At 33.6% G+C, this 22,117-nt stretch overlaps 1 protein-coding gene across 2 annotated transcripts; it reads left to right on the top strand.

The window, feature by feature from the left end:
• Positions 1-134: 134 nt before the first annotated feature.
• Positions 135-6,451, top strand: LOC116341801 (neuroguidin). 2 transcript variants are annotated; one of them, XM_031769099.1, is made up of 7 exons: positions 135-865; positions 940-971; positions 4,881-5,109; positions 5,243-5,406; positions 5,485-5,726; positions 5,832-6,019; positions 6,106-6,451. In XM_031769099.1, the coding sequence occupies exons 2-7, from the start codon at positions 963-965 to the stop codon at positions 6,246-6,248; spliced, it is 975 nt and encodes a 324-aa protein (XP_031624959.1). In that variant the 5' UTR covers positions 135-865; positions 940-962; the 3' UTR covers positions 6,249-6,451. The 2 variants fall into 2 exon arrangements, with proteins under 2 accessions (XP_031624959.1, XP_031624958.1); XM_031769098.1 differs by having other exon boundaries at positions 136-971.
• Positions 6,452-22,117: the final 15,666 nt, after the last annotated feature.

The following is a 22,117-nucleotide window of genomic DNA, read 5'->3' as shown; positions in this document are numbered from 1 at the left end:
CGTTTAAAACATCCATTTGACATTTCAAGTGACGCTGTCACAGTGCGTTACCAACCTTTCGAACCAAAAAAAAATTGACCATCATAAAATGAGCACATTTTAGTAAAATGAGTAAATTGACAAAGTAAATATCCGAATTAAAGTATCTCAGTAGCCATTTATTTGTGATATTAAAAATCGAAAAAATAAAATCGAATTTTATCCAATACAACATAATAAATTCAGTGGTTGTGTGAACGAAAGGTAATGCACTCCAGTGCTGTGTATTGCATTCGTTTTTAGCCCGAATCTCTGCTAAAATCACGTATGATATATATACAGTCACTACAACATATGTAACAAATCCACGGAAAAAAATGTGTACGATTGGGAAAAAAATATTGTTCGCTGACGCACACATTGACAACGTTTGCTGCGATAATACATATGCAATAGGGCAACAACAATCGCGCGCTTCAACCCAATGAGATGGTTGTTGTATGTACCATACATACACATAAATACAATAAAAGAATGAAACTCGCGAAACGCCGAAACGCCATGGAAAAAAGTACAGATATTCATTTCATTAGTAATATTCAAACCCATAGAATAGTGCGGTGAGAATAGGTGCAACATTGTTGAGTTCTTATAATTTCACATCCCAAAAAATCTGCACATATATAGACACTCATTTTCTCATCATTCTTTAAAATTGCATCAAACGAACACGAAGTGTGTAGTGAATGCAGTGCATTTTGTATTTTCGTTAAAATTAAAAGAGAAAAAAAAACACACACATTACTCCTAGTTATGAATTAGATAAATTCGAATACAATTTTTTTTTCTTTGTTCATTGTTTTTGGTGACAGTAATCGTATAAGAGGTGAACTTAAACAAGAAATTTACTATTTAAAATTGAAAATAATAAAAAAAAGTATACAATTTTTGCTGGCGAAGACTCAAAGGAAACGGCATAAAAAATGGTTCAGGTAATATAATTTCGATGGAAGTTTTCGAGAATTTTTCTGCCAATAGTTTTTTCATAGTTGTTTCACACCACAATTTCATTTTCGATAGGGATGATTTTGCATTTTTTTGCTGTTGAATTTTTTCTTTCAACATTGAATTCGGTTCAATGCTCATTGTTGGTTTTGACGCAGTTTTTTTCCCTTACTCTCACAATGACTGATTTCATTTTTTTTTCATTCGCATAATTTCCGAGGATTGGCATTTTGCATTTAAATTGAACGAATTGAATTGAACATTTTTCACATAGTCAAAATGGAGATATAGAAAAAAATCAGATTTTTTTTCATGTTTTTCGTTGCATGAAATCAGATCGTAAAATCGGTTTGCATTTTCAAAAATTCAAAATTTCAAGATGTAAACTGGCCACTTTCGCACATCGATGAATGAGAGAGAATCATACCGATATGTGGATGGAAAGAACGTCGTATACGACGTCGTAGCTGTAGTCGTCGTCGTCGTCGTCGTCGTTGGCCAGTGTGCTCATAATATTATTATGTAGGTTTTGTTGTTGACAAGACACCATGTGGAAGATTACACACGTAGCTCTCGGAACGGCTTTGAATGTTGCTAAGTAAATATGCAAACCATGTAGAGAATATACGTCGTCGTTATGTACGCGCTCTCTCCTTCTGTCTCGCTTTCTCTCGTTCACATTTTCGGTTACTTTGTGCGCTGAACACATGAACGAACATGGGCAACGAGTGAACATCTTAGGTTATGTGTTGCTCCTTGTGTGTGCTCTTGTGTATTTTTCGCCTCATGCCGTCAAGTCAAGTAAAGTGTGTCCGAATATACACACACGCTGCTGGTGCTGCTGTTGCTGCTATTCTCTCATTCATATTTTGCTTATGTATTTTCTGTCAATGTCTGAAGACGGCATGCTTTCTTAGTTCTGTGGCGGCTTGTTTGTTTTGATATTTTTGCCCCGTCTGTCAGTAGTCGTTGGATTCGTTGCATATCTGCATCACTGGACATTTCCGCATCAATTTGTAATTTTCGGATCTGTTGTTTTATTTTTTTTTTTGTTTAATCTTTTTCCATTAGTTGAGTTGGATGCAGGAAAACGAAAAAATAAAAATAAAAAAATACACATACATATAGTTCGCGAGAAAAAAATTACGCTTGGCGCGGAGAAAAAAACATGAACGGATAAATGCATTTCATGCAAATAAAATGTGTGCAACAACAAAAAATTGGAATAAATAAAAAATGACAAAAGTATTAAAAAAAATATGCGGAGAGGGCAAAATAAAATTTGCTTTGCAAAGACGAGGTATGTGGAGTTGAAAAAAAAAATCGTGGAATTAATAATAATATATAGAATAGCGCAGCGCAACGAGATTTATACATGTTACATCGAGAGCAGCAACCATCAGCAGCAACAACAAAATGTACAAATTTATATATGAAAAAACGTAAAAAATATCCAGCGAAAAATAAATAAATAAAAAAAAAGACGAGTATGGTGCAGGCAAATCAACTCGCAGAGTGTACGGTGATCCGATTCACGGATTCGCCAATCTCGCGCTTTCTGTCTGTGTGTGATTGTGCATAGCGAGTGGCTGTGAAGAGTGAACTCGAAAAAACGCATACACATTGATTCCGATGGTGGCGATGGTCACGATGACGGTGATGGTGTATAGCAGGCGATGCCACTATTCGACGAACTGAAATCACAAAATGCGCGCAAAAAAAGCAAAAAAATAGACGAAGAACGAAAAAAAGCACACAAACGTGTGCACGGGAACAAAAAAAAAATTGCCAGCAACCTGAACTGTTGTAGCAGGAGTAGAGCGCACTGGCATCAGCATTACAGTAGCAACAAAAACAACAACAGCAGCAACAGCAGCAACAGCAACACACTATAACCATCAAAAAAAGGGATGCAGAAAAATACGACTGACGACGAAATGGGTTGAGCCGCACACAAAAAATGATTATTGATTTTCTTGTCAAAGTTTTGTTTGCGATTGTGTGGTGATTTTTGTTTACTTTTTTCAGCTTGTTCGTATCCTCGGTACATACACTCACTTTGTATGTGCAATAGTCCAGGCAACAGCAGCAACGGCAGCAGTGTATTCCTCATTGCCGTTTTTTTCTATTTTTTTTATTTTATTTTTTGTTCGATTTGTGTTCGTTGTATCTCTTCTTCCTGCTGCCGCTGCCACCGATGATGGTTCTCTATTCAATTCATATTTGGTTCGTTATTGCTGCTGCTGCCATTTTTATTCTATGGATTTCTGTGTTTTTTTTTTCATTTCACTATGCGCTTCAGTACACTTCTTTTATTTTTGCATCTATTTTTTGTTATGATTTTTCCTATTTTTTTCTCGCTGCTCTACTGCTGTTGCTGCTGATTTTTTTCATTTCGGTCAATGAAAAAGAATCGAACGAACGTGCTCGCGAATTGGAATGAGGGGGGCGGTACGCGATGAATCCATTATTAAACGATGATAAAAATGGAAAAGAGAAATGAAAAACGAAAACAGACAACATCATAACTACCGTATGCAATTTCAAACATTGTAGAGAGATGATATATATTGAAAATGGATAATATTCCCAGCACTTGCGATGTTGTGTGTTTTTTTTTCGCTTTCTCTTCCTATCTTCATCTCTCTGCTGGACATTCATGACGTTTTTGTGCTTGTTCTGTCCCTGTCCGGAGTTTTTTTTCTCTTTTTTTCTCGATATATATATATTTGTGTGTGTGTGATTTTTTTCCATTCCTTTCCACTTCCACTGGACATTCATTTGTTTTCGTTGTTATATTGTGTTCGGTTATTTGGTATATTCAATCGATATCTTTACGCGACTGATTTGATAGGTTCACAATGCATGCAGAATAGCAAACAGCATCAACATCAGACATTTGCAGTATTAGTTCTGCTGTTCACCTTTCCATCATATCCCTTTTCCATTTGGTTTCGTTCAACCTTGCTCACTCTCACTTGCTTAGTCATCAGCTCGGCACCGGGGCTCAGCCAGGTAAAATGAACGAGCGAACGAATCAGCAAGAACACATATTTATGAATCGAACAGCGCGACTCCTATCAATTATGTATCCATGTCCAACGAAATTTTCTCTCCCAACTCCATCAACATATCAAACGAAAATATGCAGCCAAATCCGATTAATTGATATTCCGCACAAATGAATTCTTGGTCGTTCTCTTTTTAAAAATGCAAAATCCTCCACATTATATCTATCATTCACTCGTGAACACACATCACAATGGCGCGCAATGGTCAAACGAGTTATTCGAAGTAAATCGAAGCGTTATTAATTATGGGCCGATTTTTACATTTTTATGAAATCGTCGAAAAATGGTCATTTAAAAATAAAAGCACACAACATTGGGAGATACAATATTAGAAAATAGAATTGATCAGAATTCCATGCGAACTATGAAAAAAAAAACACATAATGACAACAACGACGTTGGAATCAAAATGTTGAAGAATAGCCATGTCGTGAACGGAATAGGGAAATAGAGAGGAAGAGAGCGAGAGTAAGTGCCAGTAAAGTGGCCCCATTTTTTGGGGGAGACACTTGTATTGTTTCATCAAAACAAATACCAATATGAGCACTATAAATCAATCGAACAATATATCACGTAGTCTCTTTCGATTCTCTTGTTGTTATTATTCTTGTTGTTGTGTGTGTTCAATGCGGAAAAATTTTCAACTATATGGTCGAAACCAAAAACCAATGTACATGCCAATAACAGTGATGTGCTATGTGGTGTGAGACTATTGGGTGGTTATATTTATTTCAGTTTTTAATTTTCAATTTTTTTTTCTCGTATGTGTCTCGTTCTCATACAATAATGTTTTTTTTTTTTAAATGGCGTTGAATGTATTTTTAGGCTTTAGATGACTATGAAATCGAAGAGGACTTGCCAAACGCAATGAAGCTGCTCGGCGAGATGAATAATAATGTAAAACAAGTTTCAGATTTGGTTGAGGGTATGTTGCAACGCGTCAAAAGTGGTGAACTCACAACCGAATATGGGCTTAGTTTTCTAGAGGTTAGGTATCACATGCTGTTGACATATTTGATTAATCTAACCTACGTGGTGCTCCGAAAATGTTCAGGTAAACGTTCAAAATCAATTTGAAACAATGTTTTAATATTATCGAATCCATTTCGACCAACAACAAAAAAAAAACGCACGATTTTATGCGATTCTAATTCAAATGTATTGTCTTTGTAATTCTGTAAAAATAGGCAAAACAATTGAACGGGATCCGTCTATTGACCGCTTGATTGAAATACGTACAGTGTTGGAGAAAATTCGACCAATCGACTACAAACTACGCTATCAAATCGATAAATTGGTTAAAACAGCCATTACTGGTGTCACCAATTCAAAAGATCCAATTAACTTCAAGGTAATAAACAAATACATTAATAATATACATTATACTCGGAGTTTTACTACATTGACATTGTTATTTATTTGAATACAGCCAAACTTGAGCGCTCTCACCACTCAAATAGAAACTGGAGACACAGCCGAAAGTAGTGATGACTCAAACGATTCAGACGATGAAGCTAATAAATCCGGTAAAAATGGCAAAAAATCTGCTTCAACCAAAGATGGTGGCGTTTATGTACCGCCAAAACTCAGCGCTGTTCATTACGATGGTGAAGATACAAAAGCAGAACGCGCCCGTAAACAAATTGAACGTGCCAGAAAACGAGCTTTGAAGTACGAATTTAACACAATTAAAATATATTTGCTATCCATACTATTTGATGAGAGAGAGAGAGAAAAATTAATCGAATCAACATCTATTTTCTTTTTTCTTTTCAGTTCAAATATTATTCAAGATTTGAAAGAAGAATGTTTAGATACACCGACTGAGATAACAGAAGGTTCACGTGCACAGCAACTCTTAACCCGAGCACAAAAAGAAAAGGAAGAATATGAAGAAGCTTATCTTACACGATTACCTGTCACCAAAGCCGAAAAGCATCGTCAAAGGAAACTCACCACACTCGGTACATGGCACAAATTTCAGTCCTTAAATGAAACTCAATTCATAGTCTCATTGTTAATTTTGGTGTATTTTATTTAAATCACATAGGCACTCTCGGCGATGAGATCACCAGTTTTGGTAATATCAGTGCACTGAGCGGATCGGCATCGGGTTCATTGCCAAAAGGCAAGAAGCGAAAGTCAAAGGGCCAATCGAAGCGTCGTGGTGGCAAGAAACGAAAATTCCACTGAGCAGACGCATCTACATCATCAGCCCATGGTGTCTCGTTTCTTGAGCGACAAAATTCCAATCACACAACTCTCCTTTAAATAGTTTTTTTTTGTTTACTCGATTTCTCCATACCATATTATACTTTTTCGGTTGAATTGATTTCCATACAAGATGGAATAATTTCGTTTTTAATTTGTTAATCGATTTATTTTCGAGGTTTTTTTTTTTGTTTATTAAAACATAAATTTTAGTTGAAAAAGTAGTTTTTTATATATTTTTTTTGATTATTTCCATGTTGTGCCAAAGCACTAAGTTTACATTTTATATATGAAAACAAAAAAAGAAAATGAAGACGACGAAGAAGAAAACTGAACACATAGGTAAAAAAAACGCAATTTGAAAATGTTCGCAATGAAATTTTCCATTATTTCGCTCAATCGTATCTCAAATAAAATAGCAAATACAACAAACAATACGCGCGACACATCCAAGTCACGTATAATTTAAATCAGAATTATAAGTAAAAAAAAAGCACAGTTAAAGTTATATTTTTTAAAATAGTGTAAAAAAAAAGCAAACGAAGGTGTGAGAAGATGACAGAAGTTAAGCAGCATGAAAAAAACCCAGATTTAATGTGATTTATTTGACACAAGCACACATACACAAAAAACAAACATATGATGTATAAAGATGAAATAGATACAAAGAGAAAAAAAAACAGGAACCATATATAGGAAAGAAGAAAGAAAAATTCACATACAATAGTCCGGAACCATATTTGATTTTTATGGTTGAATGTGGTATTTAAATTATTATCAAATACGAATTTTTTAACTCACTCATGTTTCGTTGTAATATTCGTTTCCTGTGTGAAATTGTCAATCACATACTACATTTGATGTGAAATTTATGCAGAGCCAAAAACAGTTGAAACATCAATCAAGACGACACAGACACAACTACACACATGTCAATAAGATTGACACTCGTGATTGGCCAAATAAATGTCCCGAATGTAGGAGAAATGTCAAATGTCACAAAATCAATGTAATTAAATTAAATATACACAAGTTGCCTTCGCTTAAATAATTTGTAATTAAAAAGCAAACAGAATCAATAAACATAATTGGGGCATCAGACAAACATAAACAGTCAATACACCGCCACATTTTTTTCTACAGTTTCACAAAACATAGACACATTCATTCAGTCACTTGCATTCTCAATTAAAAAATGGTGCAAATCAAAATGGCAATACCGTACATACGCAAGTGCAAATGATGCCCCATAAAGAAGAAAATAGAAAATGAGATCAACAGTGAACACACAAAAACAAAAAACTAATTGACTATAAACCATCAATGATATTTTATGTATTGTAAAAACAAACCGAATTACAAGAGATAAAAACAAAAAAAAAAAACAACAACAATAGAACATATTGAACATTTTAAGAAGATTTTTTTCGTTAATTTTTTCATCGCAATATGATATTCATAACAAATCGAAACTCAATTTACAATAAACAGCAACACAACAACAACAACAACTAAAGTTCCTCTCAAAATGCCATAGATAAAAGAAAAATGAAACTAAACAAACAGCAAACATTCACGGTACATCCATTGTGATGTGCCGTGATTCAATAACCTAGGTTAATTTTAAAAGAAAATGAAGAAAAAAATCGAAGCACCGTTTGTATAATAAAACAATAGTCAAATAAGGATTCTGTTGACATTTACACAAAAAAAAAAAAAAACAAGCAAACAAACAAGATAAAACAATGAGATATAGATAATTTGTAAAATGGCCTTGTTTCTTTGACCGCCACGTGTGCACGTGATTATCGCTTATTTACTTGAGATCGACTTTATAGCTAGTCTCGGTGTGTGATGATCACATGCATGCATCAAGTGAGAAACATATTTTTATTAGAAGTTTATGTTTTTTGATATTTTTGTTACATTGGTATCGTTATTAACAAAATGCTTTAGTTATTAACTTATATTAAATCGCTTAAACATTAAACAGTGATCATATTTAATATTTACTTACTTACTGTATTCAAAACGGAAATGAAAAAGTGAAGCAAAACAACGATCAGTGCGCAAACTCTCTTCGTATTTCAATTTGAAGATGTTTGATGGTAGCACCGAAATGAAAACATTTCAAACGAGCAAAATGATACAACCGAAAACAAGAAATTTGAAGAAAAAAAAAATGAAAGACATGAAAACGTGTATTAGTGCAATGATCTGTTATTGATATGTATATTGTATAAATGTGATCGAATCAGGCCACAAATTAACACTCAATGAAAGTGGCAGTGGTTTGAAGTAGATATTTGGGGTCTTCAACCAATCAAGATACCAACGTTTTTTTTTTACAAATATCCAATCAAAGACATCCAGTTCAACACATACAATATACGTATACATATACATACACACTGAAATACTTGATCATGTACTCATCACAACAGCTAGAATATATGCATATATTTTGTTATTATGTTTTTAAGGAATGTTATTACAATTATCAAGAGTATAGACAACAACAGAATCAATAAAAACTAACAATCCAATTAAAAATCAAACGGCAATATTAACGATACGAGCGATAAGTGGAAAAATTTGAAAAGCGAACTAATTTTCATTGCGAGTTGGAAACACAAAATCCATATTTTATTTTTTATTGTGGGTCGCAGAAGAATCACAATCTTCTCAAGCATAAATTTAATTGAATAAATAATAACGAAGAAGTGAAGCGGATTGAACCGAATTTTATTCGAAGTTCAAACGGGGGAAAAAAACAAGAGCATCCGCCAAACAAAAGAAAATTATACAACAATAGAAAATAGCAAACAAAGCTTTCATGTTTGTTATACAATAATTGTTTTTATTTTTTATGATTCTATCGAAATGCCAAACTTTCATTTAATCCTGTTGCAATTTTAAACTCAATTCTCAAAACCAGAGAGTTTTTATAATGAACATCAAACAAATTCGTTCTCACAATTAATCAAAAACAACAACAACATGATAAATCTATTTGGAATTTAGCAATTTATTTTCAAAACATACAACAAACAAATTTACATAGTTAAGTTAAATCCAACACATTTCTGCATGCTCCATTTTGAAATGGAACTGAACTGAACAAATTCTACAATAGAATTGATAGTAATTTTCTTTGTTTTTGTTACATCACACACATACACAAGATATACGTTCACACATACACACACTTGAACACACACAGAAAAGCAGGAACCAGCAACGTCCAAATAGAATTTTCCTAACAAATTTACAATAGAACAAATTCCAATTTTATTTATAAAAAAATAGATACATATGAAATATATATTTTACGTATATATTTAAAAACAGAACGAAAACAACAACAACAACAACACATAATCAATCAAATTACCATCTGAATTGGATAAACAACGGAGCTAAATGAAAAACCAAAACAAAAGAAAACAAAGTCTAAAAAGCAATTTTGTTGATTTCATAAAAAAAAGAAAAACAATGCAAAACGCATGACCTAATACGGTGAAGAAAAAAGGCAGATTTTTTTTTTTGCTTACTTTTAATAGTTGAAACTCAATCCTCAAGAGATTCGTCTTAAAATGACAGTGGACAAGTACAGAAACAACCGGATGAAAATATGCAGAAAACGAAGAAAAAACAACAAACTCCATTTTGATTATAATGCGAGAGACACTTTATTATTTCATGGACAAACTTATAATTTTTGATTGTTTTGATTTTACGATTTTTTTGAAGAAAAAAAAATGTGTTAATTTTGTTTTATGAAACTTGTATCTTTTGACATTTTTGGATGAGAAATTGAAGTAAATCCTTTTCTTTCTTTTAAAATTATTATGTTTATGATATTTTCGTTGAATCGTAATTTACATTATATTATTATTATTATTCATGTTTATTTCATTTAAACTTATTTTAAGTTACGTTTCATTTTAATTTAACGAATTTTGGCCAAAGTGTAAATTACACACACTCATTCACATTTTTCGCATAATATTTCATTAAATAAGTAACGTTTTTTACTCAATGTATTGATTTTTCTATATACTTTCGGCAAAGAAATCCATTAAGGAAGAAAAAAAAAATACAATTTTGTCAAACTAAACAAAAAGAAGAAAAAAATAATATAAATACTACTAAATTAATCATGTATTTGGATAAAAGTATAAAAAATTTAGAGATATTGCATGTTTGGAATTACCCAAAAAAAAAATTATGAAAAAAAAATTATAAAAAAATTCATTATTATAGCACTAGTTTGTAAGATTAATGCATTCGAGTCATATTTTCTGCAAGCGGAGTACCAAGCGAATTGTTGCCCAGTTCTCCATTCGTTGGGTTAACAATGCGCAACGGTACATATTCGCTGGGAGGGGGTAATGAAACAACGTTTGGTTTTGACATTGGCAAACAATCTTGCCACAAGACATAATGATCACACTTCCATCGTCAACAGAGTGAGGGAATGAAAAATGTCACAAAATCACAATTAAGCCTATGTCGACGAGGCTGAATTCAATGAATCAATTTCAGATCACTGAATTTCGGATTTATCAATATCGAAGAAGAAAAAAACATAGTATTTCGGCTCTTTCTATTTTGGCTTATTTATAATTAACACACATTTACGAGTAGATCGTATTAGATGTATTAAATTCAAAACAAGCAAAACAAAAACATTCAAAGTAAAATCTATTTTTTTTTCGTTTTAAATTTTAAAACTAACTGTGCGTCTTATTGTTATGTTCGATGCGCTTGATCCATCACAACAGTGCAACGGACAAACATACACAGATGCCAAAAAATCACGAGCTCTAAGGAATTGAATAATTCACACATTCAAAAAACAAAACTAATGGAAGTATTTTATATAGAAAAATTTCAACAACAAAAAAAAAATAAAACAAACAAAAATCGAAACTCAAATTTTTTATATGTTTTTATGATTAAAATGCGTAAAAAAATTGGTTATGCGATAATTGAATACAAATCGGATATTTTATTAATAAAAAAAGAAACAAGAAAAAAAAAACAATTGAAATATTTATGTTGATGGATATGATATCGAATATATCAAAATTGGAATTAAAAAAATGATGTAAAATTGAAGTATTCAGTTCTTTAGGCGGTTTTTCTTGTATTGTGCTCTCAAGAAGATAATGGATCGGATTATAATTATATGACACGAGAGCCCATACACCAAAATTACATTTTTCGGATTTATTTATCAGATATTTGCATTGTATCATATAAAATGAATATTTCGGAATAAATAAACAACCAAAAAAAATATAAAAAAAATTGTCTCTAACTCACTTCATAACCAATTCCATGAATCTTAGCTTATCGTTTGACACGCTCCAGCACTCATCACCATCATCATTGTTTTCTTTTGTTGTTGTCATTGTCGTTGTCACCATTGCACCATCACTGAATCACGTCGATCGCACACTTATCTAAATGGTGCGTCACATTAAAATCTCACATATTTTCAACGGCATTATTTATCCAGCTAATTTTATATCATGCACACTTACAATGAATAAGTCTCTACATTCTTGTTGCCGTTTTCAAGTCGATTTAAAGTCATAGAATGTCCCGGCCCTCAACACTGACTGCCGTTTTTAATTTTGCCAACAATCAATCATTATTATGCATTCGTAAAATGGCTAGCGAGATGAAAAAAAATTGTTCTACTCACGAAAAAAAAACACATTCAACGGTGGTGTAGTACACAACCAAAAGGAGGAAAAAATGTATTATATTGTTTTTTTTCTCACAATTTCCACGTCGTTGTTTTAACAGCGAAGCGGCATTGTTATCGTTGTAATTCAAGTGCTCCAATTCAACAATCTTAAATTGAACGCAGCATGACTATTATACCAACCATATTTCGGAAAAGGTATGAAAGAACAGAAAAATCCTACCCGCCGAAGAAACACGTGGAAAAACCGAAAGTTTTCGTGTATTTTTTTACTGTGCGGCATTTTTACTTGATGAAAATACTAGTAAAACAGGCGACGGCTTTGGGGAAGTCAAAATTATATGATTTTTTCACCATAAATTGTAGCTTCAATCATAAATTTAAATGGCAGCTATTCAAAGCGTTTTTTATCTCACTACGATATCAAATTACTTCACATCCTACACAATGGAGGCTCCACTACCACCACCACCCCGCCAAAAGAGAAAGAGATACATTATAATGTGGTACGATGCGATGAAGAACAAGAAAAATCAAGTGTGAAAGATGTTAAGAAGAGCGGAAGAAAGAAATAGAGAGAGAGAGAGAGAGAGAGAGAGAGAGAGGAAAATTCAAGAAATTGAGATATTTAAAGCGCAAATAGATTGCGATATAAAGCACATTTTTTTCACATCTACTTAGTTTTTGTGAATGAGATACAAGAGGTATAAACACACGCACATCCATTTATTCAGATTCCATTTATCGCTTTTTACACTATATAAATATATCTATACATCGTAAAAAGCCATAAATAAATTTTCAAATTAAAGCAACGAACTTTTGATATGTTGAATTTGCATATATTTTACATCACACAGTAGATAGATGTGCACGTAATGGTTTTTCGTGAAGAGGAGACACGGTGTGCCAGAACACACCGACTGACATTCTGAATGAAACATTGAACCAAAAACCGATGAAATATACACAACTGTGGCACATGCACAACTAACTACCAAGGCTATTGTTCGAATTTAATATCGTAAGTTAGTTTGGTTGATTTTTCAATGGAAAATAAAAGAGTAAGAGAGACACAAAAAGACAAGCCAAACTCAAACAAGACTTTGGGCCAAAATTACGCTATGGCTTAAAGCTTTCAAACTCAAAAGCACTATTGTAAAAGTTAATGGAGGGCAAATATATACACACATCGGAAACTTATGCGCCCCATCCATTAATATTATGTTGAATAAGCAAACTACTATGTGTGCGCTTGTCGTCGACGGTAAATCTGTGAGATTTGATGCTATATTGGCCACCTTGCTTCATCGTCGTCAGCTTTGGATGCTGCCGTTGGCTGATGCTGCAACGCTTTGCTTGTGCTGTTTAACACTCACAACGAACAGAGAGGGAGCGCAATGTTTGCCATTCAGATTTTCCAATATATATATTTTTAAGTGTAAATAATAATATTCGCTGGCTATAATATTTAATCGACGAGATGTTGCAACGTAGCGAAAGCATCAACAACACAACATAATACAATACCATATACATATAGCCATAGTCATGGATTTTTTGCATTCGTCTCATCTACTTAACACATATATACATATAATAATGACATGACCCGAAAATGTATAAGCTGCATTTATTATTCCTTCCTTCTCCGATCAAATATATTCCGGATTCGAAAACGACCTTCTCACACACACATAAATATATGTGCGAGAGCACGGGATGTGTAACTCATATGATTTTGCTTTTTGTTTTCCTTTGTTCCATTTCTCTTTTGGCATCTCTTCCTCTGTTATTCAGTGAAAATGCCAGTGAAATGCTCTCGGTAATTCTGTGCAAAAGATTTAATTTATTGCTAAATCTGATTAAGATATGTTTAGAATTTGGCGTCTATTTGTTTTGTTTTGTCAGGCAAATGTTCGAATGTCCTGGAATTGGATTTGTGTGTAAGGGCGAATGAGCGGGCGCGTGTAAGCTCTGTGTCTCATTCTCATATCATATCGTATCGCATCGTTCCTGTGAAATAACATTTGGAGATTGTGTGGTCTAAAAGTGGAATTTATTTTCATAGCTACTGTGTTTCCCTATTTTCTTTTTGGCCTGTTTTGCATCACTTTTGGATTGGATTTCGAGTGTTTATGTGTGTGTTTGAGTATTTGTATTGTTACTCCCCCCCGCGCGCTTGAATTTGAGAGCGCTTTAAATGTTTGGTTGGCATTTTCCAAAATGTATACATTTACATTTACGTGCGATATAAAGTGACAAAATTTTGATAAATGTCCAACAATAAACATACTCCAGACTCGCAGTGAGAAAGTAATGGGTATGTGCTACTACGTAAACGTTGATGGCGGTGGCACCGGAAAAACAAAAACGAGCGAAAAAAAAGGTAATGTGCTGGAACGAATGGATACGACTGCGTTTCCAGATCCCATACTATTTTTTTTTATATTCGAAAGTTTTTCGTTTTACTTTTGTCCTGTTTTCATTGCGTTTTCCAGTCATTTTCTTTCTTCCTTTCTTTTATTCTTTCACATTTGTTTTTTTTTTCTTGTTGTTCACTATTCGTTCCTTTTCTTAGTCAGCAAAGTAAAGAAAATATATGTTCGCAATTTTTCGTTTTCAATGTACGGCCGAAAGTGAGCAACGGCGACACAAAGCACTGAAAAATGAAATGTTACATTCAGTGAATGGTATAGAGCTGTGAATCATGAGTCACAATTTTAAACGTGATCGTTTGCTCACTTTGATTTGTTTCGCCTCTCCATATCTGCTATATTTTTCTCACACATTATTCTGTGTCAGATATTTTCCCGGAAACTCGTCCCAATGCTAAATCATTCGCCAACAATAGAGAGTATGTACCATGTGCGCCATGTAAATATTATGCGCAGGTGATGCACGGTCATTTATCACAATCATTTATCGCATAAATAAGTCAAATTTTTTAATCGAATTCAAATTGGAAAACATCACAAAACCGAAATATACGTATAAAACGACCCCGACCGGATTGATAGTCACAATTTTTACCATGTCAATAGCAACAATGTTTGTTCTCAACAAATTTCGCCATATTTTTGAATTAATTACGGTACATACCTCATTCATCCAAGCTAATATTGAACTAATTAGCGGTTGCTCACAAAGGTAATATATCCATCCAAAATCCTATTTGGAAAATAATATTTTTGTACTTTGCAAATGGAATTCTGTTAATTAAAAAAGTTATTAATAAATTAAGTTCTTGGAATTATTCAGGATGGAAAAAGCGGTGCATGTACCAGTTTAATTTATTAATTAGCAGTTTAATAGCAGTTCTCTTAAGCCTGAATCATACATAGCGATCCCATAAATGCATATATATGCTTTATAAAGCAAAGCATACGCAGAGTAATAACATTCCAAATAGAAAAGCGAACATTTTTTATCTCTCAAACTTTTTTGGAAACTATCAAATTGAATATATTGCTTTATATCGCTACACAAATTGAACTTTTTTCCCCTAGCCTTTTTCAATCTATTCGCATATTTTCCTCCCATTTATAAATGATGACAGATAATGATCAGTAATAAATCAGTAATAAAAGTATTTCGTTTTCGCAAAAAGATTTTCAAACCCTCTCGCCCCAATGTGACAGTACACGGTCTTTTGGCTGAACTCTTTGTGCATATCGCCATTTTAAAAGCCTTCATATGAAAATACAATATATTTATTCTTATCATGCAATATTTCAGAGAAAGTGTGAGTATTCAAGTCGACGACTGGCATGGTCGATTTAAATCTTCGTGTCCGGTTTCAAAAATTAAAGTGACTTTTGACACATTAAGGTGGCTAGAGAGGATTTCCATGCATTCCAAATTTGGGAAATGACATTGTTGCCCAATTCCATCTAGGTAATGGTCGATAAGTTTATTTCTCAGCCCCGAACAAAATGATAGATGTAAGAACACTCAATAGGTCACTTCTTGCATCGAAAGCATGCGGAAGATCTCCACTTGAAAAATGAGTTTTGGCTTTGAAAAATTCTTCTTGATTACTAAATTTCTCAACGCATGGCCAAAATCCCGAAATAAACAAATGGCTATGAATATTTTGTTCGTTTTGCAACAAAATTCGTATATATAATCCAATGAATATTCATGAATGCTAAATCTCGTATTAGTAAAAAAACATAGGAAGTGAGCAATACATATTATTATTGTTATTGTTATTATTATCCAATAAAGTAGTATACAAATATTGTATTTACATGAAAATTGAGTTTCCCATGAATGTTTTGCAATGTTGCCTTTGAAAGTACCATCAATTTCTATCATTATGGCATAATCTATTTTCGAGATAGAGATATAGAAGAGGCACAGAAATGGAGAGACTCGAGTCAAGAGACTTGTAGTACGAAAATGGTTTGTGTAGGCGTTTCTTATTAATGTAATGACAAACAATGTATAAAACCATGTTCATCCGGTGTATTCTCCATTTCGTGAGTAATGCACAAATTGCGCAAATTGCATTTATTTGCATCAAAGTTCAAATTGCATCTCAAACATTTGGGTAAGTGAATCGTTTCAATGTGCTCTCAAATGAATCATTCTCTAAAAGGCTTTTCAACGTATTGACATTTTTCGTAGCAGTGTTTCCATTGAGAAAAAAAAGAGAGAAACAGAAAAAATGCGATGGAAATTTTAATTGTAACGATAAGAGGAAAAAGTGCAAATATGTAATGATTGGAACAAAAGTGATGCGAAGCAGCACTTGTCATTCGATTTTATTTGTTTTTGAATGAAACTGGATCAAATGAAGATCAAAACACGATGCAATCATTTTCAAACTGATTTTTCTCTCTCTCTCTCTCTCTCTCTCTCTCTCTCTCATTCACTCTTGCAATTCACATCTATTTTCATGGAAGCGCTCGCAATATAAGATAAAATATATATCTTTTATCTTTTTCCATTAACGAATTTTCTGCTTTTGTTCCGTTTCGTTTAGTTTTACTTCGTCCACATTTTTTTTGATCTTCATGTTGAATGGACACACTTTTTTCACACTGCCATGTTCCATTTCCAATTCCTCTGTGCTCTTGAAAGACAAACATTGTAATCAAGACACATCAAGATGATTAGAAAACTTTCTTTCTCATTATACTAATTCAGTGTGTTTTTTTTTCACTTGTCTGTGTGTTTTTGTCGGGAAATTTGTGTGCTTCTCTCTTTTGCTCTCGACTTATACTTTTCACTTCTATTTAGCGCTTGCTTGCTTCTGTAATTTTTTCACGACTTTTCCGCTTTTTTATTTTCATCCTTAAATTAACTTGCATAATGTTAAGATGTTTTCTATGGATAATGTGCTTTTTTCTGCTCTTTTTCTTCTTAATTTGTTTTCCGTACCGCCGGCCTTCCGGTGTGCACGTTTCTCACTCAAGCTCTCGTTCTCTCTTTCTATTTTCGCCGTACATTTCACAATTGCTCATTGCGAGCGTTTCGCAGCGAAGCACATTTCAAATTTAGATTTTGCTATTTCGTGCAATGAACGTAACACAAGCACATTTGAGTCTAATACACAATGGGGCACGAAGCTAGACGCACATTTTCTCTCTTTCGTTGTGTATGTGTGATGTGCATGGCAAAGATAAGAAGTTATAAAAATGAATTATCTCAATGATAAGCCAAGCATGGAAATCGATTCTCCCTCCAAAAAAATTATTATGATATAAGTGAGCACGTGCATCCACCCGTCAGATAAATGGAACCGTGGCTGGAAGCATAATGGTAAAAAGTAACGTAAATATAATTGAGGGATGTGACACAATTGAGCGATTTCACTGTTTCGGCCCAATGAATTGTTTTGCCGTTAAAAATTGGATCGTACGCCAAAAGTATTCGTAAAATAAATGTGAATAGAATTTAAAATGGTGCTATTGGCATATCGGCGTGTTGCACACCACATCAAAATATCCCAGACAATTTTAAGAGATAGAGAGATTGTATACTTTTTTGCTTGTTTAAGTAATTCGGAGAATTTAATTCTTCAATCGATAAAACTGTCGCAGCATCATTGAGACGAGCCTTGACGTTGATCGTTCATTAAATGTTTGGTGAAAACTGAAAACGTTAAAATTGGCTTAAAACAAAAATGCTTATCTCGGCAAATGGCATTTCAAAAGAGCTTAACCACGTCACAATTACCACATTGTGTAACATGAAGATGTAAAAAGATGACAAAAAACACCTGACTAATGCACAATGAAAAAAGCCATCGGTAGTCATATACATATCCTCTTAATATCATTTGTTGTAAATATGGCTTTATATACCATTGAAATATATGGAACCCCTTTTTTGTCGTCATGGCACACTATTTTGAAATAGCCGAAGGACCAATTTTATTCATTCAATTTTCTTCATGTGTACTTTATTGCCTTTTTGATGCCAATTACCTTACGAAGTTGAGAGATGGATAGATTGATAGATGGATGGGTATGGACCAAAACCATTTCAAAGCCCGAAAAGTGTACACGTTCTACGTTGTTGATAAGGTACATCATAAAAACAAACTCTGATCAGGGTTTTTTTTTGTGTTCTTGCAACTTGATTTCCCTTTGTGCCATCATCTGCATCAACAATATCGAGAAATCGGGGCTAAATTTACTTTAGCCATAAATTCATATTTTCAGTGTGTACAAGCGTATGTGCGCTTTTGGTGAGTGCTTTTGTCTTTCGATTTTGATGGCGTGACGCATAAAACTGCATTTCATCATCAAATAAGCGTTACTGTCTTACAAATTCTTTCGCTTGAAATCACTTTTGCTGAATGGTAAATATGCGGTTCGGTGCTATATGGTACGTGCAATTCAAAAAAAAAATTCCACATTGGCAACATCCAACACAAGTTCTTGTTCACCATTTGAGAAGTAAGCCAAACTAAAAAAATAAAAATAAAGCAGAAAACAAAAATCCATATCTATATTCCATGTATTTATGCATGCTCACAATTCACCTAACTAGAAGAGTAAATGGTTAGTACACGGTACATTGTACATACGCAACATACACACAGAGAGAAAGGAACACACACGGATGCAGTACAAAATATATGGCGTGGAATTGGTGCAAATCTCTTTCCAAAAGTGTAACAGCCAGGATAGGGAAAATTATGATAATTTTTGAACAATGGTGAACCGAAACAGAGCATCAGCATCTCACAATTTTCACAGTGCTGTTGTCGCTGTTGCATCCACTGCTGACGTGTCACACACATACACCATTAGAGTGCGACAGAGAAAGCGAGAAAAAAAAACGAAGCGCTCACGTAGTTATGGTCTCACTCTGGCCGCTTGTGTATGCCTATCAGCATATGCACACGTTAACTACCTCGAAGACTACTTGCTCTATATTCCACAATGACTGAACATAATGGCATTACCGATGGCAATGGCTATGCATTCCCAAAGAAATCGAGGCTAAAATAGGAACAACCGAACAACAGCAGCAGCACACGCAACAAAAAAACAAACGAGAGTCTGACAATGAGTGGGCAATAGATTGTGTGGATGTATAGAGTTACGAAGAGAGCTTTAGCATTATGTGTTCTTTCTTCAGCGTTGTTTGGCTCTTGTTCTCGATGCCATCAACGTGTGATGTTTTGAATTGGTTGAGGCTACAGCACTTGGTGGTGGTGTACGTTTGGTGGCGGTATTGTTTTTAATATGCTGCTTAGTATGTATGTATGTGTGGATAAGGATTTGGCTGAAGTGGGAAAACAAAAGTACAACGACACAAACGTAATGGGAAAGCGAGAAATGAATACGAATGTCTTTTATTTTCTGTTTTTCGGTGCTTTCTCTTCGTTTTTCTTTTATCATTCTTTCACAGAGCACAGCAACAACAACAAAAAAAACATAGTGTGTTCACTGTAGACACTTGGATGTTTCGCTGACTTCTTTGTGCTTGCATTGTTCTCTCTTTATCTCTATCACTCCTTTTTCTCGATGATCTAACGGTGCCTGTGCCTTGAGTTGGTTGTGCGCCAGAACGACGTAATACACGCATTCTGGCCATAAATAACCAACTTTTCTACAACGTTTTTCTTATAGAATATAGCATCGGCAAACGGTGGCAGTAGCAGAAATATACCAACAATAGTGATTTCCTCTTCTTAGGTTTTTCTTTGTCCGCATTTCTATCATACTCATTTGCAGAAAGGGATAGATACAGAGAGAGGGAGAGAGGGAGTATTTTGAAGTAATAAACACTTCTTCGTTTTTTCTCATATTACACTTTCTTGTATGTAAATAAAACGGTGAAACGAAAACACATGCATAACACTTGATGCCCATATAGATATACTATGGCTGCCAGGATCTGCAGTTGTGCACATTGCCATATATAGCAAGCACATGAATCAAAATATTTTGTTTGGCTCACATTGTGAGTAAACTGAGCAACGAACAGCCAGTCAGCTTTAACAGCCAGTCGTTGAAACATATTACTCTTATATATAATTATGTTCTTTATCTTGTTGTTATGTTAATGAATGGAAAATATTCCTTATACATATCATCGTTCAACATGCGGTTTGAAAAATTTACACTCAAACTTCTTGCTCACTTTTTCAATTCTTTCGCCACTGTTCAACAGTGAATGAAAGGCGAGAATGAAAGAAAAAGAAGAAAAATACTTGAATATATTTTTACATGTGTATGATCAAATATGCGCGTGTTTTAACTACAATTTTGAACAAATTAAGTTTTAAATAAGTATTCTCTTTCTTTTGCTCCAGTGGGAGTTAGCTACTCCACTTCACTGAAAGTTCCGTTTCGATTTTTTTTGTTTGCGTTGTTGTCTTCGTACTACTGCATGCAAAAAGATGCATACATACATATTATTATCCCGTATGTAGAAAAAACTCAATTGACTCACGAGCAGTCGACCGAAAATTATTTCAACGAACGAAATGATTGCATTTTGATTGAATTTCAACATTCAACATTTCATTTAAATTATCTGTTTCCGTTTTCGAGATTGAAAAAAATCTCGCTTGCTTTATATAATTTAAAAAGTTATTAATTCAGCAATTGTATAGTCGTTTTCAATAAGATCTGTTACAGCGAACTCTCAAAATTTTGAACAAACAACATACCCTCAACAAAATTCAAACCAAATTGACACGTTTAACTAAGGAGCCTTGTGTACTTTTGTATGGAAATGCGTTCCGAAATTCATTGTATTAGTTTGACAACACAGATCTTTTTGGAAACGACTGTACAATGTACATCAATGAATTTCATTTTCTTGGTGCATAGAAAAAAAAATGCAAATAATTTTTATACGGGATAAATCAACATCTCTACAATTTTGAATCGGTTTGCTGATTCATAATAACAGCGAAATTATTTCCATTTGAAACTGTGTTTGTATGTATAAAAAGTTTTTTTCTCCCAAGCGCACACAATTGAATGAAGTCGATTTCATGACGGTTTCAGATTGTGAGTTATTGCCAAAGTTTTCAATGATAGAGTTTCATTAAGTTTTTTCCGCAAGATAAACGCAGCAGCATTGCGAATTTGGTGGTTTTTTTTTATTATTTGTATTTATCTCGTAGCTTCCATAGAGTCAGGTAGGTATTACACGCAATACAGACATCGTATGTCAAGAATGAATTCTTATATTATTACATTTCACCATTTCCATGTTTCCAGGCGTATTCGAACGATTTTGAAATATAAATGCTATATGTAATTAGAAATGAATGCGATGCTTTAGCGTATATATTAATTGAATTCCTTAGAAATATTATTGTAAACGGTGAAGAATGCATTCATTTGGATGGTATAGCCTAGGTCCCTTTCATTCCATTCAAATGGTTAATTACTTGGCAAACTATTATTCGAAACAAAGTGTGAAAGTAAATAATAAATTCGATGAGAAAGACAAAGTGTGTAACTGAACGAAAAGAATGGGAGATAGAGAATGAGTGTTAAAACTAGTTAAAAACTTGAAAAGTCATTGGCTACTGTGATGTGAACACCAAAAAAGCAAAACAAAAGACATCGTCACCGCATAAAAAGCGTAACGACAAATTATTTCTGGTTGCACCACACTACCTTCAAGAAGAAACCATATTTAATAATTG

Source organism: Contarinia nasturtii, unplaced genomic scaffold (assembly GCF_009176525.2).
Source record: "Contarinia nasturtii isolate CC-2019 unplaced genomic scaffold, AAFC_CNas_1.1 Cnas_scaffold_745, whole genome shotgun sequence".
Taxonomy (NCBI): domain Eukaryota; kingdom Metazoa; phylum Arthropoda; class Insecta; order Diptera; family Cecidomyiidae; genus Contarinia; species Contarinia nasturtii.
Note: the sequence above shows the minus strand (reverse complement) of the source record. Positions and strands in the feature narration are given on the sequence as shown.